The sequence below is a fragment of the Sphaerodactylus townsendi genome, linkage group LG04, assembly GCF_021028975.2.
Source record: "Sphaerodactylus townsendi isolate TG3544 linkage group LG04, MPM_Stown_v2.3, whole genome shotgun sequence".
Taxonomy (NCBI): Eukaryota; Metazoa; Chordata; class Lepidosauria; order Squamata; family Sphaerodactylidae; genus Sphaerodactylus; species Sphaerodactylus townsendi.
Window position 1 is genome coordinate 148,651,634 of NC_059428.1, and position 24,822 is coordinate 148,676,455.

General features: G+C 50.2%; 1 protein-coding gene across 1 annotated transcript in view; it reads right to left on the reverse strand.

Moving 5' to 3' along the window:
- The window catches only part of LOC125431396 (testis-expressed protein 2-like), a 35,258-nt gene extending 13,115 nt beyond the window's left edge, over window positions 1-22,143 (reverse strand). The window contains exons 1-7 of the mRNA XM_048494157.1: window positions 21,309-22,143; window positions 10,174-11,507; window positions 9,479-9,679; window positions 8,309-8,636; window positions 7,271-7,512; window positions 5,656-5,802; window positions 5,175-5,274 (exon numbers count right to left, since the gene is read on the reverse strand). Of these exons, the coding sequence (XP_048350114.1) occupies window positions 5,175-5,274; window positions 5,656-5,802; window positions 7,271-7,512; window positions 8,309-8,636; window positions 9,479-9,679; window positions 10,174-11,481 (2,326 nt within the window). The 5' untranslated portion in view covers window positions 11,482-11,507; window positions 21,309-22,143. The remainder of the gene's footprint in view (window positions 1-5,174; window positions 5,275-5,655; window positions 5,803-7,270; window positions 7,513-8,308; window positions 8,637-9,478; window positions 9,680-10,173; window positions 11,508-21,308) is intronic.
- Window positions 22,144-24,822: the final 2,679 nt, after the last annotated feature.

Here is a 24,822-nt window from a genome sequence, read left to right on the forward strand (position 1 = left end):
CCACCTTAACGGGGGCGGAATGGAGACGGTAAACATGTTGAATAAACAGCCGTGCCAGCCTAGGAGCGGAGGGGATGGAAGCACATGGAATAAAATGGGCTTGCTTAGAGAATAAGTCTACCACCACCCATAAAACCGTGTTGCCATGACTTTCGGGCAAATCTGTAATGAAATCCATGGAGATGACTTCCCAAGGACGGGAAGCTACCGGGAGAGGTTTCAACAGTCCATGGGGCTTTCCCGGGATGGTTTTGGCTTCTGCACAAACCGAGCAGCCTTTAATGTAAGCCTCAATGTCTTTGCGCATTGCGCGCCACCAGAACTGCCGGCGGGCTAAGTGTAGAGTTTTCAAAAAGCCAAAATGTCCAGCCGAACGGGCATCGTGGCAAGCTTCAAGAACTTGCTTGCGGAGGGGGGGAGGCACGTACCAACATTCCCCCCTCCGCCAAACTCCATTCTCCAAACGCAATTGGGAGTCCCCTTCGGCCGCTGGAGGCTCATGCAGCCCCGCCTCCTCCAATTCCCGCAGGAAAGGAGAGACGAGACTGGGAATGGGGGGTGGAGGAGAGGTGGACGTTTGAGATCGGGTGACAGCCAACCCCAACTGGGAGGGGGAAAGAACAGTGCGTGGAATATCTCGCAAGGCAGCTCCACCCCCCTCCCCGGGTAGGCGCGAGAGCGCGTCAGCCAGTTTGTTGGTTTTCCCAGGGAAAAAATGGACTGTAAAAGAGAAACGAGAAAAGAAATCGGCCCAACGAAGTTGTTTTGCGGACATCTTGAGGGGGGTGGAAAGAGCTGCCAGGTTTTTATGATCCGACCAAACTTGAAAAGGGTGCTTAGCCCCCTCCAGCCAGTGGCGCCAAGTGGAGAGTGCTGCTTTGATGGCCGCAGTCTCCTTGTCTCCCACAGTCCAGTTGAGTTCGGCACCAGAGAATTTTTTAGACAAATAAGCACACGGAACCAGTCTACCATCTTTATTTTTCTGCAACAGGGCTGCCCCAAGTGCTTTGTCCGAGGCGTCCACGTGAACCACAAACGGGAGATCTGGGTCAGGGTGCTTTAGGATAGGTTCGGTGGTAAACGCAGATTTTAATAGTTGAAAGGCTGTTTGGCATTCCTCAGACCAGAAAAGGGGGGCCCCGGGCTTGGCGGACAGTGAATCTTTACCCTTAGTGCGTAAGAGGTCTGTGAGAGGGAGAGTCAGTTCAGCAAATTGGGGTATAAAATCACGATAGAAATTAGCAAAACCAAGAAACGACTGGAGTTCTTTGCGGTTGGTGGGGGCAGGCCATTGGAGGACTGCGTCAATTTTAGCAGGATCCATTTTTAAGCCCTCGGGCGAGATCCGGTAACCCAAATAGTCAATGGAGGTCTGATGAAAACAGCATTTGGAGAGTTTGGCAAAGAGAGAGTTGTCAAGCAAGCGTTTCAATACCTCTCGAACCAATATTTCATGCTCTTCTATAGTTTGGGAGTAAATTAAAACGTCATCTAAATACACAACAACTCCCTTGTACAGTAAATCATGGAGAACTTCGTTGATAAGGGCCATGAAAGCTCCGGGGGCCCCACTTAACCCGAATGGCATTATTAAATATTCAAACTGTCCAAACTTTGTATTAAACGCAGTCAAGTGTTCATATCCTTCAGCAATTCTGACTCTGTAGTAAGCTTCTCTCAAGTCTAATTTAGTAAAAATGCGTCCTTTGCCGAGTGCATCTAAAAGGTCCTTGATCAAAGGCAAAGGATATTTATTGGACAGGGAGACCGCATTGAGACCTCGATAATCCGTGCAAAGCCGTAAAGACCCATCTTTCTTTTTGACAAACAAAACAGGAGCAGCGTGTGTGTGTTTGGTAGCCCGCCGTATGAAACCGCGAGCAAGGTTCTTGTCTAAGAAGGCACGAAGTTCCTTCTCCTCATTGGGACTCATGCGGTAGATTCTACCCTTGGGCAGTTGCGCCCCTGGTTGTATGACGATTTTACAGTCAGTGTCTCTGTGGGGTGGCAACTGATCGCATTCCTGCTCCTGAAAAACTCTGGCTAGATCCTGATATGCAGGTGGGATGTCAATAGAATCGGGGGCAATCACTGAGGAAGCCAGAGAGGGGGGTGTGTCAGGAGACGTTGGGTTTTCTTCCCAATTCATGTGTTCACCGCAGGGAGGGTCAGTGAATTCTAGGATTCTTTCTTTCCAAATGAATTTTGGTTCATGTAACAATAACCAAGGCATGCCCAAAACTATGGAGTGTTTGGCCACTGGCGCCAAAATGAAACTAATTTTCTCCCAATGGTCGGCGCAACGGAGGAGCACCGGCTGTGTTTTGAATTGGGCCGGTCCTTCGTTTCCGAGGGGGCTGCCGTCCATTTGGGTGAATGGTATGGGCTTAGCCAGGGGAATTCGGTCCAGACCTAGCTCCTCTGCCACCTGGGGCCGCATTAAGCAGTGGGAGCAGCCGGAATCCACAAGGGCCGAGGCTATAATGCGAGTGTGTTTAGCGGGGTTGGCCAGAAATGCTTGAACAGTAATGGGAGCGCTGCCTTCACTCACCGCGTCAGGAGTCGGGCCCATGTCCATGGGGGCTGAAGAAAGACAGACAGCTGCTTCCCCCTCCTCTGGGTCGCCTTCGGTCACCGCTTTAGACGAGCCAGTGGGAGGCGGCCCTGACCTGCGTGGTGGTTTGGCAGACGGAGTACGCGGAGCTGGAGCGGTTGGTTTTTGCTTCTTGGGACAGTTGGCGGCTAGATGACCTGGCCCTCCGCAGTAAAGACACAACCCAAGTCGGCGACGGCGTTCAGAGGTGGTTTCGGTAGGAGCGGCTGGGCTTGACTTGGTGGACACAGTAGTGGTTTTAGGGCGTGGGCGGCCTCCTTGACGAGCGTATTCCAAACGAGACGCCACTTGAGACCCCAACTGGATCCAATCTGCAATGGTACGAGGAACCCGAATTAAAAACACCGTTTCACGTAGCTTGCTATCCACAGCATCCGAGAAGTATTCGCATTTCATGCGTTCAGGCCACTCAGGAGGAAGTCGAGCAGCCGCCGCACGAAATTCACGGACAAATTCTGCAAACGGGCGGTTGCCTTGCTGGATGGTTTTGATGGTGCGGATAGCTTCATTCTCGGCGCCTGGATCTTGAAAGCGCGCTCTCAAAGCTTGGAGGAAGGCGGGCACTGTGCGAGAGTCCTCATCCTGCAAATCCAAAACAGTCACGAACCAGTCGGCTGCCGCCCCATCTAGGACTGAGCCGATGTCCCGTATTTTCTCGCGTTCAGACCGGTATAGATCATCATAGTCTTCCAAGTGGGCATTGAGTTGCAAGATGAAGTAGGGAAGTTTGGAAGCGGTCCCATCAAAACGGGCTGGTATCGGGGGCCGAAAGTAGCCCCGTTCGACGGCTCTTGGCGCCTGCTGGGGAGGTGGTTGCGCTGGTTGAGCAGGTTGGGCAGGCAGCTGTTGTACGGGGGGGGCCGGAATCGGGGGCGCTGGCGGTGCCTGGGTGGCAGGACCCAGGTACGTGGCCCCCCTGGCACCGGCATGATCAGTAACAGCATAGGTTCCAACTTGGGGCCCCCTGGTCTGCTGCCTCCTTAGTTCCCTCTCCAAAGCAGCCAGCTCCCTCTCCTTGCGAGTCAATGCATCTTGGTGCGCATGCAAAGCAGCTTTTTCTCGCCCTAATTTAAGCAGTTCGTCCCGTTTAAGGGCTTCAGTGAGTTCACTTTGCGTGCGCAGAGCCTGAACGCTTTCGCGTTGCCGTTGTAAATCCAGTCTGGACTGTTCCAGGACTTTATCATGGACTGACAGATTCTGGGCATATTGCCGTTGGAGCGCGTCTTTGGCACGGTCCAACTCGAGCTGGACTTCTTTGCGTTGCTGTTCCCGGTCCCTCTGCAGGGTTTCGCGCTCTTGCTGCAACTGTGCCCGTTCCTCCTCCCATAGCTGGCGTTCACGGTTCCATGCCGCTTGGGCATCTCGAAGTCGCCCTACTTCCTCATCCCAGTCTTCTCTCGATGGGAGAGGAAACCGGTCCGGCTGGGAATGCAGGCTTTCTTCAGACTCTTCGTCGTCAGGAAGCGAGCCCTCGGAGACACCGTAGCCGCCGTAGCCACCGGTGGCTCCCCGAGGCACCTCAGGTGCGGTTGCCGGACCGGGATGGGGGGGGTCCGATTGGGAAGCGGTACGGATACCCCTCCCAATTCCAGGTTGAGTCCCGGTGTCCTTTGGACGGGCCCCAGTGCTGTGCCACGGTGGTTCCTTGGGAGCATCACCAAAATACGAGTCCAGGAATCGTTCAATGGATTCCTGGGTTGCCGCATGAAAGGTGGTCAAGCCCGTCTCCTCCATGACAGGTTGCATCTGAGGTTTGTAATCCACACGAGAACGGGTAGAGATCCGTTCCACAGGCGCTCGATCCATGGACAGCGCCCCAAACGACTCATGGAAGTCCCCATCGTCGTCGTCACGTCCCTCGTTCCAACGGAGTAAAGGAAGACTCGTGCTGATACGAGGACGGGAAAGAGCCACCAGCGAGGCCCGTTCTCCTGCCGGTTTCTCTAGATCCAGAAGGGAAAGGTCGGAGCCCTCTTTGGGGGCTACCGCACCTTCCGCAGTAATATTCAACCTCTCCATCTCAAGACAAGAGGTCCACTGCACAAGAATATAGATGAATTAAGATTCCTGCCACAATGTAAGGAATTCCATAGACGCAGAAATAAAAGGCTTTGGGAGTAAAAGTCCTGTGGGGGGGGGGTGTCCTGGACAAAGGGACAATACCGGCCTTGCCCCTCAGGTGAGGATTTCTTCAGGCCCAGACGCATGCTCCTCTCCGCACGTAGCAGCCAGGTGAGATCATGCATCGAAGCATGATGACCTTCTCAGTCCCCCCGCTCTCCTGCCTCTCCCGGAATTCTGCCCGCCGCCTCTTTCCTACACTCCGCTAGAATCATCCGCAATAAAAAGGTGCCAGGAACCAGCATACGGGAGAGTCGCTTGGAACACGGACACCCGCGCTCCCGTTGCTGGCGCTCTCCACCAGATGAAATCACCGCGTCTCGTCTCGTTCTGATGCTGACCTCGCGGCACGACTACACCTGCTTTGTTAGGGGGGCGGGGGGGGGGAGGATATAAATCCAATCAATCCAGCAGTAAAGTGCCAGCTTTCAGGACTTACCTCGATGGTCAATGGTTGGGCCGGAAACGCTGCTGATGTGCGGGATGCAAGTCCCCATGTCCAGTTCCGTGAGTGTGAGTTCATTCATAAAATAGGGCAGCTGGGTTGGAGCAAAAGGGGAGAGAAGGATGAAGAAGGAAATCGCCCCTCACTAGGAGCCAAAACAAGGAACCTGAGCCAGGGCCAGCCTGACATGGGCTCTTGCTTGGGAGCAACGCGCAGGGCCACTGGCATTGAGAGGGGTGTTTCTGTTGCCTCTGGGGCTAACTACCTGCCCAGAAATCTGAATGGGGTGGAGCTTTTCCAGACCCACCTGTGGTCTTAGAACCAAACTTTAAGCAAAGAACAGGATGAAGCAAGATAAGCCCTCTGGAAATCAGCCAGGCCAGGTAGAAATACCCACTCCTCGTTCATTCCCACGCCAGGATCCAGTGAGAAAGGGTACCCCAGGGGAAGAAACAGAGCTGCGTCTCTTTCTCACCTTGATCCGGCCCAGTTTCTTCTGAATCTTGTCTGAGACCTGGTCTGCCCAATATTTTTCTCTTAGGAAGTCCCAAAACATCCGCCCGAGAACAGCATTGACCCACGCTGTCTGTGATTCGCTGGGGAGGTTCTCGTCTCCGAGACACTGGAATGGGAGACAATCCTTGGTCGCCGTCTCTCATTGACTCCCGAAGCATGGGGACAGTCACCCGAGGCAGAGACATAAGTCACCCACAAGTCCCAAAATTAATTTGTTCCTGCGAATCCTCCTGGTCAGATAGTTTCAAAAGGGCAGCCATGTTTGTCTGCACTAGAAGAGCCAGATTCCAGACATACAAGACCTTTAGGTTATGGGCTTGTGAGAGTCAAATGGAGATGAAGGGACCTTTGACTCCCAGAAGCTTAAACTTCCAGAATCTTGTTGGCTTCTAAGGTGCTGCTAGACATGAATGCAGCTCTCCTGGTCAAATATGGAACATTGGATGTCATCCTTTCACAACAACAACAAACAAAGAACCTTTATTGGCATAACAACATTATATACACAGATCCACTTAGCCAAATAGAGGGAAGCTAAAATAAATGGACAGGTAGAGAAGGCTGATGTTCAGGATTTGCTCCTAAAACGTTGTTTTATATACAGGTCCAAAAATTTGGTGACTGCATCGTTTACATCACTACTGGAGCTGTCCAACAGAAAGGTGATCTTTTGCAAGTCAGATGCATACTCTTTTTTGAGTAGCAGAGGTGACAGGTGTTTGACTCTAGGTCCTGTGTAAAGTGGACAATAAAGTAGAATATGATCTATAGAGTCTACACAGTTCCCATTGCATATGCATAGCCTTAGGTGGTAAGGGGTTTTAATGTATCTCCCTGGATGTCATCCTTTGACCCCTGGATAATGGCCAAATAATAGTTTGACGCCGCTGCTGCTATTTGATTTCAATACTTAATTATTGACAGCTGATACCCAAGTGTTATTTAGTATTTGATAGTATGTGATTCGGACCTGCCATTGTGTTTAGTATGTGTCAGAAGGTACTGATTCCATTTGGAAAACTGGATTCTGAAGTCACTTTAGAGCCAGCGTGGTGTAGTGGTTAAGAGCAGGTGCACTCTAATCTGGAGAATGGGGTTTGATTCCCGCTCTGCCACTTGAGCTGTGTGGAGGCTTATCTGGTGAACCAGATTAGCTTGTGCACTCCAACACATACCAACTGGGTGACCTTGGGCTAGTCATGGTTCTTCAGAGCTCTCTCAGCCCCACCCACCTCACAGGGTGTTTGTTGGGGGGGGGGGAGGGAAAGGAGATTGTAAATCCCTTTGAGTCTCCTTACAGGAGAGAAAGAGGGGATATAAATCCAACTCTTCTTATTATTATTCTACTTAAAGAAATCAGAAATATTTCTAAGAAATGCTCAAAGCAGTAACTGAACAGCCAGTCAGAAGCCTTGCTGGGCAAAAGCCCCACCTGACCATATTCACTCTTGTTGGGTGCCAGGAAGGGGATCAGAGGTCACCGTGGCCCCCATGAGCAAGACATTGGGGACCCCTGCTCTCAAGCGTCCTTTGGAGAACTTCAGGGGTTCCCAGCCACCTAGCTGATTCCTCACCTGTTTGGGAGTCAGGCTGCCGGCCGCACTGGGGCAGGGACTTCCAGGAGAGCTGGAGCCATTGGCCACCGGGACAATTCGGGACATGTAGGTATTGTAATCCAGCAGCAGCTTCTCCCGCACGTTTCCAACTAGATCTCGGGGCTTGACCAAAGAAGGGAGGTCTTCCGCACTGCCCCGGCTGCTGCTGCTACTGCTGCTGCTGTGCATCCCTCTCCCTGGCGGGCTGAGCTGGTTGGCCCCTGCGGCAGAGAGAAAAAGGGAGCAGGAAGTCAGAGGGACAAGAGCGAGAACGGAGTTCTGCATCCTGCAAGCACAGAAATGATGGCTGGACTCAGAATTTGGATGCCTGAAAACATCCGTGTCATTTAAAAGCAAAATCAGCACATTCCATTCAGTCAGAGCCACTCGGTGTGTCCGTTTCTGGGAAGGGATAAAAAAAGTTTGAGGATCTTCTTGAGAATTGGAATTTGTTAATTAAATCATTGCTCTGCATACTGAGGTAAAATCCTGTCTATCTTGTGATTATCTTGAGGTCTCATTTACCCTTTAACTTACAATAGCAAGAGGACATCAGTGACGCCCTATCACCTAAGGGACCTACCTTCTTCGTGAATTAGAACTCTGCCCCTGCATGTATGGTTCTGATCCAAGTCAATCTTTATGGGTCTACTCTGAAGAACCGGGAGGATCTGTGTAACTAACATGTCCCACATTTCCACGTTTAAAATGCCAGGCGTGTTTGTGAATCTTATATTGTTTTGAATGTAGCACATTAATTTCATAGTTTGTCACGTTTAAAATGCAGCCAGAAAGAAACGGAATAATGACAATTTGCGTAAAAACGCAGAATCTCGCGGGAATGACTTCTCTTTAACATTGGAGCGTGGAAACTACCCAGGACACAAAAGAAGTCACAGAGCTGTAGAAGAAGGGGAGGATTTAGTCCAACTCCTGGGATCAACCAAATGAACTTTCAAAATATTTAGTCCCTAGCCAGGGCAATTAAAGTGATGCCTGGCACCTCTTATCCTTTACCTGCCCGGATTTCACTGTGATTGGCGCTGTGTAGCTCAGAACGCTCAGCCCGGGAGGCCGTCACGAGATGCTGGAACCATTCCTCCTTCTCCCTTCCTGTTCTGCCAAAGAGGTAAAGCGTCCTTTCCCGGGGGTCAGCTGGGGGCTTCTGAGGGGTCTCCTGGCTGGGGGGCTGCTGCTTCTTAGCACTCTTCTCTTTTGGGTGGTCCACATTGTGCTCGGCCAATCCCTTGCTGTTCAGGTTCTCTTGCTCTGGCAAGAGAATGCAGATGGGGTATTTTTTGTTCCACATTCTCTTCCGAGCCAGCCCGGGTGGGAAGAGGAAGACCTGGAATACCAAGGGGATATGTCAAGCCCCACCCTTTGTGGACTGCATGGATGGTTCCTAGGGGACGAGTGGGGAACAGCTAGGTGTGGGACATCAGGACAGCTTGAAACCCAAATGTCGAATGTCCTGCAGGTGTTAAAAGGATGGCATCTTAAGGATGAATAGAGTTTTTTCAGATCCTCTGAAGATGCCAGCCACAGATGCAGGTGAAACATCAGGAGAAAATGCTACTGGAACACGGCCACACAACCCGGAAAACCCACAGCACCCTCACAGAGTTTTTGTTACATGCCTTTTTTTTTTTTTTTTGCAGATTAGAGCCCTTTTTAGCGGCGAGAGGCCAGGCTGTAATGAGTTAAGGTACTCCAAGATTCTCTTTGGTGCAAAATAACAATGCTAAATTGTTGAATAACAACATTTAATTGTTACGGCGCTGCAAGATTCTCCAGGTGCAAAATAACAGCACTAAACAAGACATAGACACTCCTATGGAATTAAGGCCCTTGAAAGTTCAGTTTCTAGACCTTAAACCTGCACAAAGAAAAGTCTGAAAATCTGAAGTATAACATGCCACAGAACTGGGAACTAGGGAGTAATTTAAAAAAAAAAACCCTCCTTGCTTCCAGATGTTCTTGCATCTGTACATTGTGATCTGACCTGCTGAATGTTCAAGGCGGCTATGTTTCTCAATGAAGGTGTCGTAAAAGTGAGAGCAAATGAACTGTAGTTTTGGCCTCTTCCTATCCAAATTCTGAGCCCCTGCACCTGCCATTTTTGGAGACGTCTGAGCATTGAGAAGACGTCGTGCACTGTTGAGCCTTACCTGTCCACCTGAGCCTTACCTTTGCACCGTGCAGGTCATAATGGTGGTGATTCACAAAAGCCACCTCTGAGATCTCTTCTTCAAAGGTGGCCCGGCGGGGGATATTGTTTTTGGGATAGGAGAGCTTCACGGAGGAGTCCTCCAAGGTCACAAACACAGAATGGGTCATGGAAGGGTGATAGATCTCTGGATCATAGAAGTACATTTCATTCATCCATCCCTGGAAATAAATGTCTATGCTTAGTGTGGGAGAGTTACCAGCTCCATGTCATGTAAAATTGCGTGGGGGTTTCTTGTGTGTGGGGTGGCATAGAGAAGAGCTTTCTAAGCAAACACCTCAAGGAAATTTGTCTTAGAAGATTTTAATATTTGCTAAAAGGAATTGGAACATCACTTGTGGGTGAGTTGCCACCTGCAGGAAAAGTAATTTTGCTAGCATTCTTTCTGGACTGAAATTAACAACTGTATCAGGAATATCAACATAGCTTGGATGGTTAGAATTGTTACAAACTTCCTTGTCTGCGGGGCACTTCCAGCAACATACGGCCATCATGCAAAGCATCCTGTTTCCCTGTATTTCATAAAAACCCATTCTCATGTATTACTAGGAAGGTTGAAAAAGAGAGAGTCGAAATCCAGAAGTTTGCAGGGAAATAGTAGTGCAGACTATCTGCTTTAGACATCAGCCTCCAAACCAGAGGTAGGTTCTCTTACCTTAAGCGCGCTGGGTTCTCGAGGGTGCCGATTTAGCATCTCCAGTGGAATCTTGTCCCAAGGGTGGTGTGTTTTCCGCCGAGAAAAGGAACGCTTTGGCACCAAGAGCAGGATGATCAGGAAGCCCAACATGAACCCGCAGGCCAAGCCCAGGAAGAGGCCGGAGACGTAGGGGGGCAAAGGTAGGACAAAGTAGTTGTAGGCCAACAGGGCAATGCAGGCGAGGGCTTTGCTTGGCACGGTGCTGCAAGACTGGGTGGGGCACAAGACCTCCAGAGGCTTGATGGTCCGCACTTCATCCTCGCTGGCCCCTTTGTCCTGAGCCACCTCCACCACCTGGATGACGTCGCCGTAGGAGCAGATTTCATACCGGCAGTTTGAGGAAGGCCCCCATTTCTGTTCCGCGGGCAAATGTTCCTCTGCTTGGCTCCTTCGGCAGGACTGGCCTAACGTGGCCCCGTGCTGACTGCTGGGGCCTTCGCTCTTGGCCTCCGTAGTCGAGGGATCTCTGCAGAGACCGGAAGGAGCCTCGTGGATTTGGTTGCCAGAATGGGGGGACTTCTGTTTCGGGGAAGCGTTGTTCTCTTCTCCTATGATTTTGCTGAGCCGGCTGAGTGGTTCATGCATGGCCTCTGAAAACCGCCTTTTGGTGTCCTCGAACTTGGCTTCCTGGGCCTTGAAGAAGCTTCCTTTGCTTTCCGAAGGGGAGGTGCTGGGTGAAGAGGGAGCTGTCCTGGAGTCCCCATTTTTGCCCTTGGGGTGGGTGATCTGACGCCACCGGTGGACGTTGAGTTTGGAGTCCGATTTTGATGGAGTCACCTCGGGCTCCAGGCGGGAAATCTCCGTGGAAATGGATTTGACCAAGCTCAACAAAGGCTGGGGCTTGAGGGAGGAGCCGTCTCGGGACTCGATCTCGGTCGAGAGAGACTTCACTAAGTTGATGAGCGGCTTGGGGCCTTGTGGGTTTATGAATCCAGTCGACCTCTGAGGCGAGAAACCAGGAGAGCTGGAAAGGGGTGCAGCAGGCGAGAAATCTGACTCTGGAGGACGGGACGGGAGAGGGAGCGGCACGTGGAGGACGGACCGTGCACGATGGGTTTCTTCTTGCCCGCTATCTTCACACAGCGAGAAGCTTTCTGGTGGATCAGCAACAGCTTCCTCCTCGTCGTTGTCCAAGGCAAAGATCAGTTCATTCCCATCCACGCCTTCTCTTTGGGAAGCAAAAGTAGCATTCTCCTGTTGAGAGCTGGCTTGGGAGTGAGGCTTTGCTGCAGAAGGACTCGATGGCGTTTGAGGACTGTCAGCCATTTTTCACATCCTCACAGATGCTGAACCTACAAAATAGGGAGAGAGGCGCACATTCAGAGAGGGGCGCATTCAGAGAGGGACCCTCCTCCCCATGGAACAGAAATCTCTCCAACTCAGTAGAACCTCACAGTAGAAGTGATTTGGCTCCTGAAAGCTTTCTACAATGCATCCACAAGACCATTGTAATCGTATACAGATATCCCAACACCAGGGCTCCCTAACAGGATGCCAGTGGGTGCCACGGGGCCTGCAAATACTATTCTTGGCACCCATCGAGTGGTTTTTAGGAGGTGGGTGAAAACAGGTGGCACTCGTGTCCAGCACGGCTTCCGACTGGCTACTGAAGATCCATTGGCTATGGAGGTTACAGTAACATTTCAGTGGCAGCTGCTGCCACAGTGTTTGTTCTATTCTCTCTCATTCCCAATCTAGCTTTTAAAATTATTATTCTTTCCCCCTGCACTTGGGTTTCCTCTGTTAGGCTCCGCCTCCTGTGGCAGCCATTTTGTGTTTGGCTTTGCCTCCTGTGGCAGCCATTTTGTCCACTGTCATGTGTGAGAACACCAAAGGTACCTGCAGGGTCAAAAGTTGAGGACCAGAGGTGGGATCCAGCAGGTTCTCACCAGTTCCCGAGAGTGGGTTACTAATTATTTGTGTGTGCCGAGAGGGGGTTACTAATTGGGTCCGCTTTTCCACCTCCACGCCCTCGCCTCCCCGAGAGGCACCCTGCCTTTGAACGTGAAGGTTCCATATAGCAATTGCGACTAATAATGTAACTCCCTGAACTGGGTGAATCCCTTTCAGGTCCTGCAATTCATTGATTCTCAGCCTTTCGTACCTTTTATCTCCCCAGTCTCTATCAAAGAACCTGTGTGTTTCACCATTGCTGTGCTCAGATTTGTGAGTTGGGGCATTTTCTATAATGTGATAATGATTTAGAAATGACCTGGTGCAAAAAAATTTTGGGGGGTCGTGGTGGGGTGGCTGCCCATTGGGGGGGGCATCCAACTCAGGTTTTGCCCAGGGCTCAGGTTTGCCTCTGCCCCCTTTGCTGAGGTGGGGCTGGCGAGGGAACCTGTTACTAAAATTTTGGATCCCACCACTGTTGAGGACCCCTAACTATACTATGTATTTATATTTGTGCTATATTCACTTTAACTGCCATGACTTCCTCACCTCAGTGAATCCTGGCCGTTGTAATTGAGGGAAGTCTTGTTCTACAAGAGATCCCTTAGATCAGGGGTGTCAAACTTGCGGCCCTCCAGATGTTCATGACTACAGTTCCCACCAGTCCCTCCCAACATGAGCATTGGCTATACTGGCAAGGGCTGATGGGAATTGTAGTTCATGAACATCTGGAGGGGCGCAAGTTTGACACCTGTGCCTTAGATCCTCTTGACAGAATGACAGTGGTCTGGGAAGATGGGTTGACTTGGGAACTAGCTGAAGTCTGGCTGCTAGGGCTCCCCCAAAGTTCCTCCAGGAGAGAGGCCATGGCTCAGTGGTAGAACATCTGTTTAGCCTGCAGAAGGTGCCAGGTTCAATTCCCAGCATCTGCTGAAGACCTGGAGAACTGCAGCTGAGAGACCTTGGTGCATCTGTGGTCTTTCAATATAATGAACCTTCATTCATGCGTCTTTTTTTCACAGTGCTCACCCTGCCGCTCTACATTCCAGCAATAGACCAGATTTCTTGAGCAGCTCGCAGACCTCCCAAACTGTTCCCTTCCCACCCTTTCCCATCTGCGTGCTTTTAATCAGCGTTCTTTCAAGTAAACCCATGTCAGATATCCAAAACGATACTCTGCACTGGGGAACCACTAAGCTTTGTGGCAACATGATATGTCGTCAGTTGCATGGGATTAATGGGAAACAAATCTTCTTATCCTTTCATAGCCTAATAGCACTGCCGATTGCCCGAGTACTCAAGATTATTGCTGATTTCTTTTTTGCCTTCTGCCTACGTGTTTGTAATTGACTTTAATCAGTGACTCATGAATTGTCGTGTTATTTTTAAATCTACATACTTTCCCTCTCTCTTCAGTTGCAATACTTAAAAAAAAAGTAGCTTTATAGTGAGAGGTCATCTCTCAAGAGAAAAACGCTGTTCGCCAACTATCTGCTATCTCCTCCTACCCCTCTGTTTTTTTATCTAGTGTTCCAATCATTTAACCTTCGGCTGTCTGGAGACAAAAAAAATTACTGCCTGCCTTTCGGATGGCTCAGCACTCCCGTCTGCTGTCAATCTCGGCCATCTTGCGTCGTGCAGTTTCCAAACAATCCAAAGACAACCTTAATCTCCTGAGAGGTTATTAACTTTCCGAAAGCTCGATCAATAACACAATAATGATACAGTCCAGATTTAGAATGCTCGTTTTGTCCAGAAGGAGCTCAAACATTCCATGACATCACAGCAATCCCTGCTTGGGCCCAGCAAAAACGAGCCTCCAATACAAAGCAGCCTGCAGCCAATTCAGCCTCTTGCTGACTGTGCGTTGGGGAGAGGGCTCTGGGCAGATCGGTCCACCTGTGCATGTTGAGAAGGCCTGGGCAAATGGGCCAAGAGCCATCCCCCCGCCCCCCGGTGTCCTTCAACCAAGCCGCGGCAACAGCCCCTGGGAACAGATCCAAAGGTACAATTAGAAGGGAAGTTCTGCAGCTCTTCTACCTGGTGGACATGCTGAACATTTAATTCAGACAAAGCTCCTGTAATAAATGTCTTAATCTTTAAAGTGCCGCAAAGCTCTTCTAGTATTGTGTTTTTAATGCCTGCCGTGCAGACCAGCTATTTCAGAGTCCCCAAACTTGAATCCTGGGAGAATTGCTGGGATCACTTTGCATTTGACACCACACAGAAAACTTAATTTCTGGCACCTCCTCCTCCTCCTCCCTTCCTTTTTCTTGCTAAGGTGGCTCCTTTTAGCTGTTCTACTCAAGTTTTCCTCTGCTTTCCTCAAATTTTCCTCTGCTTTAAAGGGACTTAACTCCCTTATCTAATTATCCTTGCTGAAAGCTTAATTGCTGCAGGGATTTGGTTCCCAGACCAAGAGCTCTTCTCCTCGTCCCTTGATGAAGGGCAGATCCACACATGACACATCGAAATTGGTTCAACTGGCATAAATTTCCTTTCTTTTCACAAGGAAACCTAGGAACCGCAGTCCCGAGAGACAGCTCCAACTGGCATTGGATTGCATAATTCAAAACCAGAATGGTGTGTGTGAGAGATGGCAAAATGTTGCTTTTACACAAAGAAGGTATTATTAAGGGTTTTCCTAAAATGTAAGCCTATAGTAAGTATTTTCACAGATAAACATATTTTAGTGCACAAATATAGGCATTATTTAGAAGTCACAAAGAATATAGCCTTCACAGAAAATATAAAGGTTGTTGAACACTAAGTATAATTTAGCTTTATAAAAGTGTATGTAGAGTTCATATAAAGTTCACTTTAAAGATGTTAGAAGTCCAGTTGACTCCAAGGTTATTATGTCTCCTCTTTTAAAGTCCGTTAGTAGGGTTTAAGAGTTTAGTAGGGGAAAGTTCATAATACATTTTTACGTTTAAAATGCTTCTATATTGTAACTAAATAATGAAACTTAAATAATATGTTAATCACTCATGTTCAATATATGTATCCTAATGCTTCATGTGTAATGAATCCTGCTATAAATGTTATTCTCTCAGTTTAAAGTGTAAAATAGCTAAAACAGCTTGCTTCTCTAGATCCTAATCAGTAGGTGCTATTAAGCAGAAACTCCATTCAGAAGCTTCTTAAGGCCTCTAGCTAAAGTCTTTTTCTAAGATGCTTCTGAAGCTTGGTTTCAATAGTCATAAATAATAAGGGAACATGAGTTCTTGTGCCAAACAGACACCTGCTGATAAGAGGGCCCCTAGCAAGCTTGGGATAGTGTCTTCAAAGCAGGGGAGTGGGTCAAGAAAACCTAGATTCTTGTGCCAAGAAATACCCGCTTATAGAAGGCTAAGATCCTGTGCCAAGATAGAAGGCCTTTTGATGAAGGGGTAAAATATGATGGTGTCTTCACAGTAAGATAAGGGAACCAAAGACGTGGCAGGTGCATCCAGAGGGCATCCAGAGGAAGGATATATATATCATGAAGATATATATCATGAAGACACGGCATGGATATATATCATGAAGGCACTACCGACGGGGTTGCGACAGTTAAAAGGAACCAAATATTAATTAAGCAGGGAAATGACCATATAAAGATGTATTAATTGGAAGAGATACCACCTGGTATATGACATAGTATGACTAGATGAATTGTAATAGGCTATGGCCCTCATCTCCTAGCCAATGGAGAAGTGAGGGAGGGATTGGGTAGTCCTGAAAAAGTAATATAAACTGCTGTAGAACAAAGGAAGGGTGTGCCTACTACTGAGTGGACACCCGATCTTGCAAGACCGTAAACCAATAAAAGCTTTGTTATCTGCTTCACCAACTTTGTCCAGATTATTTTGAGGGTCCTTGGACCCACGTTTCTAACAGTGTGTGTTCTTTTGGCCATAAAGGTGCCCAAAATGACAGCTACACAGATATCATGATGAAGAAGATGACTAGTTGGTTTTTATACCCCGCTTTTCTCAACTTTTAAGGAGTCTCAGAGCAGCTTACCTTCCCCTCCCCACAACAGACACCTTATGAGGCAGGTGGGCTGACAGGGTTCAGAGAGAACTGTGATCGGCCCAGGATCACCCAGCAGGCTTCATGTAGAGGAGTGAGGGAAACAAATTCAGTTCACCAGATTGGACTCCTCTGTTTTTGTTGGTTCTGGTGGGTTTCCCGGGCTGTGTGACCGTGGTCTGGTGGATCTTGTTCCTAATGTTTTGCCTGCACCTGTGGCTCTGATCTTAACCACAACGCCATGCTTTCTCATGGAAGTTAAAAACTGAAAGTTAGCTCTCGTGGAAAAACTGGAAGTTATCTCATCAACTTCAACATGAGAAATGTACGGTTGTGTGCTCCAGAGCACTTTCATTGTTCACGTATGTGCACTTATGCACATGCGCACCAGGTTTAGGAGGTATATGTTCCCACTCTCAGAAACGGAGGTTATGAAAGGCAGTGAAAACCTGCTACTTCATGGCATGGGTGTGCACCTACTCTAGCATCATTTTTAAAAAAGATTCCCGCCATTCTATCCAGGACCAGATGTACCGTGGACAGCCTCGAAGACATCAGGATTGTCTCATCCAGTTGGAGCAGCTGGCGTTTATAAAACAAAGCAGTGACATCTACTCAAGGCAAAGACTGATGTCAACACAATGTTCAGTGGCCGGAGCGTTTGATGCTGCACCCTCTTGCCAGAAGGCTGACTGCGGCACAGATATCTGGCCTCACCTCCGAAGGCTGAAGCGTTTGTCATCTGCCTGAACTAAAAATAAAGGACATACCAACACCTTTCCTACCACTTCAGCAAGATCTTCACCTCCGCTTTCAGGCCTGAGCGATATTTCAGTGTGGAAACACAGCCTGGAAGTTGCCAAGAACAACCTGGCTCCAAAATCCTCTTGGGGTGGGAATCATTTTAACACGAACTGTGTGAAACTTTTAAAAAAATGTCTGCTTTCAACAGAGGCAAGGGGACAAAGATAACTCTGCTGGAGACATAACCATTTGCCAAAAGTCTGTTCAGCACGTTTTCCCTTCTTGCTTCTTTTACCAGTTATTCTGTGGCTTTTGAATTTGCTTGTTTGATTTTGTTTAAAAAAAATGCCAAGTTTCCTGATCAGGAAAACTGCATTGTGGATTTCCTTAACTGAGAAACCTGTGGGCTGAGTCCCGGAAACTGTTTCCAAAGCCAGGGCTATACCACAGAAAAAGTCCTTCCTGAATGAATGAGTCATCAGTGCTGTGATCACTCGTATACCTCTGGGAGGACAGGGCACAGTTTGTAGGAAGCTGACACTCCCAGTCAGCGCCTCTCTCCTTTGAGAATGGACTCCTAGCAGCTTTTCATTTTAACAAGGGGAATTGGGAGTTCCCATGAGGGCAAATAAAATATCTTTGAGCCTCCCCGGCTACTAAGCGGCTGTTGCTTCCTTTGGGGCAGAGGAGATAAAATGCACTGCAAAACTGCTAAATGAGCGCCCCACCCCCCCACCTTCCAAGTTTCTTCTCTGTCCTGCACCCCTAACTTCTCTGCTAATCTGGCACTCTCTTCTCCGGTGTTGCAGAGGTGGAAGGGAAGAGGCCTTGGCTCCCTCTCAGCAACAGAGGCACCTGCTACTACCGATAATAAACTCCACACGGCACAGAGTGCCAGGAGAGCTCTGCAGAAATCTCTCCGGGATGAACGACTGACCTGATTTGAAACAGCAGCTTCTAGAGGGCTCAGAGGCCTCGGTCTGTCTGCTTTGTCACATAGGTTTTAAACCTCTGCCTTTGTTGAAAAGAAGGTTGCCGAGCTGGAAGAGAGGCAGCAAACAGCAGTCAAAACACACGTGGTTTTTTTTTCCTGTGCGGAAAGGGGAAGGAGTCTGGGGCTTGGGGGATCAGAAAGAAGGAGACTAAGAGGTGTTTGTGACATTCAGTACAGAGCGGAGACAGAGATTTATTTCTCTCTGTCCCGTAATTCCAGAACACCCAGTCAAGTGGACGGGCAAGAGAGTCCGGTTGAACAGAAGGCAGTCCGTCATTCCACAGAGCCATTCAGTGGTGGAATTCAATGCCAGGGCATCCCTGTAACGGCCTGGAAAGTTAGATGGCTTTGAAAAGGGATGTGTGGAAAACAGTCCCATCTAGGGACGATAACCAGGTGCAGCAAGTGAGCCGTCCAAAACAGGCATAGTTATTCCTTGGCCTCTGCTGCGATTCTCCATTTTGTTAGTCATCTGACTGGGCTGCTCCGCACTGCTTTCAGTTTGACTTTCCCGGGGAGCTGCCTTTGCAAGGCGTCCTTGCTTCTGATGGGGCCCGTGTCTCGGAAGAATTGTTCTCCCCACAGGCACCTCCATTCAGCGCAAGAGGGGCTTGAGGCCATACCCTCCCTCCAGACTTCTTGGTCAGCTGCTGTGAAGCCTCAGGCTTCTTCAAAATGGTCACCATGGAGCAGTCTGCCAGGTTATGTCAACTGAGCTAAGACATTTATTTATTGGCTTGTTTCATTTATACCCAGTCCTTCTCCCCAGTGGGGACCGAAGCAACTCACATCTTTCCCCTCCATTTTATCCTCACAACAATTCTGCGAGGTAAGTCAGACTGACGGGGTGTTACTTGGCCAAGGTCACCCAGCAAGCTTCCATGGCGGAGCGGGAATTCGAACCCGGGCCTCTCGGATCCTAGTCCAACACTCTAACCACTATACTACAATGGCTTTCAAAGGCACTAATGTTTGTGGACTGAGGTGGCTAGATAGTCGAGCTCTGCATTTCTATGCTGTTCTTACCATATGTTATAACGTCTTGAGCTGGGTTCAGACTTCTTGCAAACCTTCTTTGTTTGGGGAAAGGTGGGGTGACTGCTTCTAAATAAAGGGACGTTCTTCTGGTCTTGGCCACCTCCGGGCCCAGTGCAGCAAATGTATTCTTGGCACCAGACAGAAGTTAAATAGTATGATTGGACTGGCTGCTCTTTCTCTCTGGGCAACGGAAATGCTTTGAGGTACTGAAATCAGACCTCCTGTATTCGTGTCTCTCTCCAAGACTGACGATTCTTTAAGAAAACACACACACACACACACAGAAGCAACGGTAGATGAGGTTGTTTTGCAAGAGCTAGATCCAGCTGAAGTCCAGCACCTCAGTATTTTGGCTAGCTTTGCAAGACCTCCGCTGGTGACCAAGTCTGGACTGATTGTACAGCTCGTTTCCAAAGCCTAGCAAGTTGCAACAGCTGAGCTGAGGGTGCAAGGAGAAGAGGTAAGAAGAGAGCTGGAAGAGAGATGGATTGGTAGGGAAGCCTTCTCTGGGTTTGGAAATTCCTGGAGTTTTGGGCAGGAGGAGGGGGTCACATTTGGAGAGGGAGGGAGTTACGAAGCCGAGGGAACTCCGCTGAAATACGAGGCCCTAGAGCCCACCTCCCAAAGCTGCCTTTCCCCCCCAGAGGACCAGACCTCATTCATCAGGAGATGAATTACAATCCCTAGAAGTGACTAAGCCCTGCCTGGATCTTGGCAACTGGATACGGTTAGCAGAAAGGCAAGTCTGTTTCAGCGTCCCGGTAGCGGTGCCTTTCCCCTTCCAGGTCACAGGTGACCAGGACAGGCCTTTTTTGGGCAGGCAGGATAATAACATTTGTTGACAGGCTACTAAACGTTGTGGAGTTGTTTGCAATACTGCTCCACCCTCAAGAAACGCGGCTTTAGTTTTGGGTAACCGGCGTCTGCTTCCTTGCGAGAAGCCAAAGACTTGCGCACCATCCTCAGTTGTTGATTGCACAAATCAGCCCCTGAAGCGACAAACAGGGCCCCAGTGACAACCTGGATGGCACTGCTGGGTAGAAATTAGCCTAAAACTTGTGCATGTGGATTCAGCTCTGTGGGTCCAAGTGTGGTTAAGAGCATCGGGCCAATACCTGGGAGACCCAGGTTTGAATCCCCTCCCGTGACATGGAAACTTGCTGGACGGCTTGGACCTGCCACACTCTCTCAGGCCAGCCTACCACACAGGGTTGTCGTGAATTTAAAATAACAGCGAGGACAACAATGCAAACTTCTGGGGTCCCCCCTGGGAAGAAAGCCAGGGTACAAACGAATTAAATAACACTTTGAAATCTGCAGGGACACCCAACATGTGGTTTGGAGGATTTTTTCCCTGGGCAGCCGGTGAAATGACGGGACCCCCTCTGTTGCCTTTTGCAAAACTCTGCCGTCCATTCTTTGTGTGTGCTTTTAATGCTGACAGGAAACTAAGCGGCCCGGTGTCCCCTTTTTGTGCAACCCCGCCAACCCTCCCTCCCACCCCTCCTATCCCTCTGCTGAAGGGCAGGCCAGAATGGGAAACCTTCCCCACCTCCAAACTTTCTGAGCCGCTCACCTGATCAGGGGCCTGAGAAGGGGCCAGCGGGGAAGGGGCCCGGCAGTGTCTGCTGCCCACTTGCCAGTTCTTCATCTGGGCAGCGGCCTCCCTAGCAGGGGAGATGTGTCTCCACCAGCCTTGTTGGCTGGGCCTGCCCCATCATGCAGTGGTTCCTCACTGACCTGTTTTCTGTGTCAGGCAGTCCGGAGGGAAAGCAGAGAGCCCTTCAGCTCACGGGCCTTTGGGGTCCTTCGTAGCATCAGTGCACTGGAGCCCTCCCCCCTCCCCCCCCCGTGTGTGGCCAGAGACAAACTTGTGCCAGTGGGCAGCAAAGACTGCAGATCACTAGAGTCAGGGTTGGGGGGTGGGAAGGTGAATAGGGAGCCCTGCCTTCATTGGGGTCAGAAGAAAGAAGGCTCAATTTGTAATGTCCCTTGGGAGCAAGACACATTTCTACGTTCTCTGAGCAAGCTGCTTGGTCAGAAAGGAAGAGGCATTTGTTCCTCCCCCCCCCCTCCAGCTCCCCTGCCCCCGGCCCCCAAATCTCTCCTACGCTGGGACAAACATCAACCTCCCTGCCAAATGGGCTACTGCCTTCCTCCGATTCCCAGTCCTTATCAATGTGTGCCTCCCCACGGGAAAGAAGCCGCTAATCCTCTTACAAATGAATTCAACCGCCTAGTTTGTCTGCAACAGCTTCCTTGCTGTTTCGCATCCATCTGTCTGTCTTTCTGGGCGCTGTTGCCTCCTCTCCAGAGGCCAGCCGAGAAAAGCCACGACATGAAGCCCATGCAAGAAAACCATCAGACCAGCATAAGAGGTGACTCCGCCTGCCCACCGATTACGAACCTTATTTCAGATCTTCTGCTTGGCGCTCGCCCTCTCCCCCGCCGCAGTTGGCCTGACAAAAGTTGTCCCCTTCCGTCCGCCGCTGGCAAAGTCCATCTGGCTCTCCTGTACCCCCAAGGTCCATCCTAGCTACACCCCCTTTGCTGTTTGCATAATACATCAACCGCGCTCACATACACTGCGGAGATCTTGGCCGGGCTCCCTCTGGGTTGCCGGGCTCCTTTATTCGGACAGGCGCTGGGCTTGGCACTGCCTCTGGGGCCCGGAGCCGGGCTTGTGGCGGCGGCGGTGATCCCTTTCACGTGGCAGAGCAGCTGTCAGAGACGGAGGATTATCTACCGGTCTGGGCAGGAGCATCACCACCTGACCCGATCCAGGCTTAAGCTGCAACGACACTGCTCCGGCCACTCGCGGCCTGGCAGAGGCCGGCTGGGGGAGCCCGGGGAAAGCAGCGCTGGCCGGCATCAGGAGCGCCCTGCCAGGGATGCAGGGATAAGCAGCATCCTTCGCGCGCTCTGGTGCTGATGCTGCAGCGGTCCAGCGGCAGGGCGGAAGGGAGGCTTCCTGGAGAGAGGCGCTTTCCCGGCAGGGCTTGGACAAATCCCCAGCAGCTGGCTGGCTGGCTGGTGGAGAGCCATGCTGCCCTAGCAGCGGCAAGCGCGACTGGCGTGCAGGGGAGGGATCGACACCCTCACGCGTGCAAACCCAGGCTGCTTTGCAAAGGGAGTCAGGAGGGGCCAGAGGGCCGGGGCCGGGGCTCCGCACTTACCCCAGCGCCATTGGAACAAAGGGGTGGGAAGGACACCTGCAGACCCTCCGAAGCCCCCCCCCCGCCGCCGCCGCCCCCGCCCCGCCAATGCTGAGCCCCATCCCCCACTTCTGCCGCCACACAGAGATCATAAAGCAGAGGCAGCCAATGGCAGCGGAGAGGTGTGGCTTTCCTTCCCACCCCTCCTGCAGCACTGGGTCAGTTTAGGGCAGCTGAGAATATCTCCACCCAGGCAGTGGGTCCTTTGGCCCCCCCGGGGGCTTCGGGGGACGGCTCTTTGCAGCGTGTGCTCCTTTTGAAAAACAAAATTGCTTTAGCAAATAGGAAGGAAAGTCTGGCAGGGTCCCAGGGTCCTCTTCTTCACCCGCTTGCCTGTGGTTGCAATCCAAGTCCCTTACAGTCCGCACAAGACAGCATCCAAGTCCCTTACAGTCCGCACAAGACAGCAATGCACAAACCACTCCTGTTTCCTGCAGAGCCAGAGGAAGAGCTCAGCATGTCCTGGAAGCTTGCGTCCTGGGCTGAGAACATTGGCCAGGCCTAAGGGAGGGCAAAGCCTCCCCCCCTCCCCTCTCCTTGCTGATCTTTGTCAGCTTAGTATCTGGGAGGTCTGGGTTCAAATCCCCCCTGGTGCCATGGAAGCTTGCTGGGTGATGGTGGGCCAGCCACACTCTCTCAGCCCGACCTACCTCGCAGGGTCATTGTAAGAATAAAATAGCCACAAGGAGAACCATGTAAGCCGTTTCACGTCCCCGTTGGGGGAAAGGCAGGGTACAAGATGAATTAAATACATAAAATAAATGCTGCCGGGAAAGCGCCTCTCTCCAGTTTGCCCTGCCTAGTTATGGTTTTCCAGGTCCCTTTGGGTTGCTGCAGCTCGTCATAATTCTTTCTTGCTGTCATTCTAAAAATGATGCCCTTGCTGTGTACTGGTTTTGTTCCAGGTTTTTAAAAAATACCCTTAATGGTGACTATGTCATGTTTTCAAATCTGATTGTTTGACACTCTTTTGGGAGCGGCGTTTGAGGAGGCAGAGAACGTGCGGGTGTGAAATTGTTGGCTGTCAAGTCGCAACGGACACTTCGCCACGCCGGGATTGTGAAGGTTTCAAGGCAAGGCATTAAACGGGGTGGCCGGTGCCTTCCTCGGCCTGCCTGTGGTTGGGCCTTATTATTTCACTTGGGACTGCATTTGACTAATGTCGTTTTTATTGATTGACAGTCCTAATTGAAATGTTCAATGGTGGCCCGTTGTGTCTATTTTGTCAGCGTTGTTTTAGTCGCACTGCGAGCCGCCTGAAGGTCCACAACTTAGAAAGTGTTGTAAACAAACAAATAAATGTCACAAAGGAGGCGGCACCCTCTTTCCCCCCCCCCCCCGGGGGAGTTTCGGTCCAGCGGGAGGGACTGTGGACTCTCTGACTGCTGAGGGAAACGCATGCTGTCCGTGGCCAGACGTGGCTTGCCAACTGTCAGGATTATGCTGACTGTGTTTGATGTTTTCTGTGAGTGAAATGCAAATGTTATTGCTATTGCAATGTCCCTCTCTTACTTCCTCTCTCAATGAAACCTCCAGGGCACCGGCTATCCTACGCACTCTCTTCAAAGAGGTGTGAAAAGGTTCCCAAGTCCTTTGATGTGTTGTAGTATTGTCGTGCTTTAGTAACCATTTGGTGTGTGGCCTGCAACGGGGGGAGGGCTGAGTGGGGAAATAAAAAGCATAGACGAGGAGATCTGAGCGTCCCGCTCAGATCCAACTTTAGTATGTTACTCTTCATATCTAGAATAAACGCTGTAGAACCTTTTCACAGTCTCCGTTATTTCTAGATACGAAGAGTAACATACTAAAGTTGGATCTGAGCTGGGGGAATGGGAGGGGGAATGGGAGGAATGGGAGGTAAGCCGTGGAGTCGGGGACAACCCATTCAAGTGGGTGGCTCAATGGGGACAGCATCGGATCTACCCCCCATCGACATGGAACTACGGAAGGGAAGCCCTACATTGCGGGCAGATGTATGTTAAATTGCCTTGTGAAGTTGATGTAAAATTAATGGATTTGGTGGGATTACATGTAAGTTTTAAAAAGTGTAATGGGAAAATTCGTGTTTTGACCCATGAGAAAGGTAATAAGGATTTCATACTTGGTAAATTGGCTTTTACTCTTTAGAAATGCTCAAATGAATGTTTCCACTAACCCCCAGGAAATTGGTTTTTGTGATGGGGTTAGGGGAAGCATTGACTTATTGTGTGAACAGAGAGGGGAGAAAGGGTCAACTCCGGCCGCCAGCCCTCCAGAGGAGCAGCAGGGGGGGATGTGTGAAACAACTTTGCCAGAAGGGAGTCCCTGAACAGAGCGTAGATGCTCTCAGTGAATTGCCCTTGCCCAATTGTAGTGAGCTAGTAGGGGAGGGCAATGTTACTGAAGGATGGAAGGATGCCATTCCCCAGGGACTTGACAGTGATTTGCAACAGGAGCCAGAAGTTAGCGAAAAGCCGAGCACAGCAGGATACCTGGAGATGCAAGCAGGCCCCTTGAAGGAGAGTGTGGACTTTCCACAAGGTGATGCAATTGTGACTACACAACCAGTCAAAGCAGTCTGTATTGACTTGGCGGATCCTGTCACGGCCCAAAGCAGCAGCATTCCACTTCAAGCTAAGGGGGATGGAGGTAAAGTGCACAGAGGTTTCTTTTGGCCAGACATGCACAAAGATTTGCTAGAATTTTGCGAAAATTGTGATGTGCGTG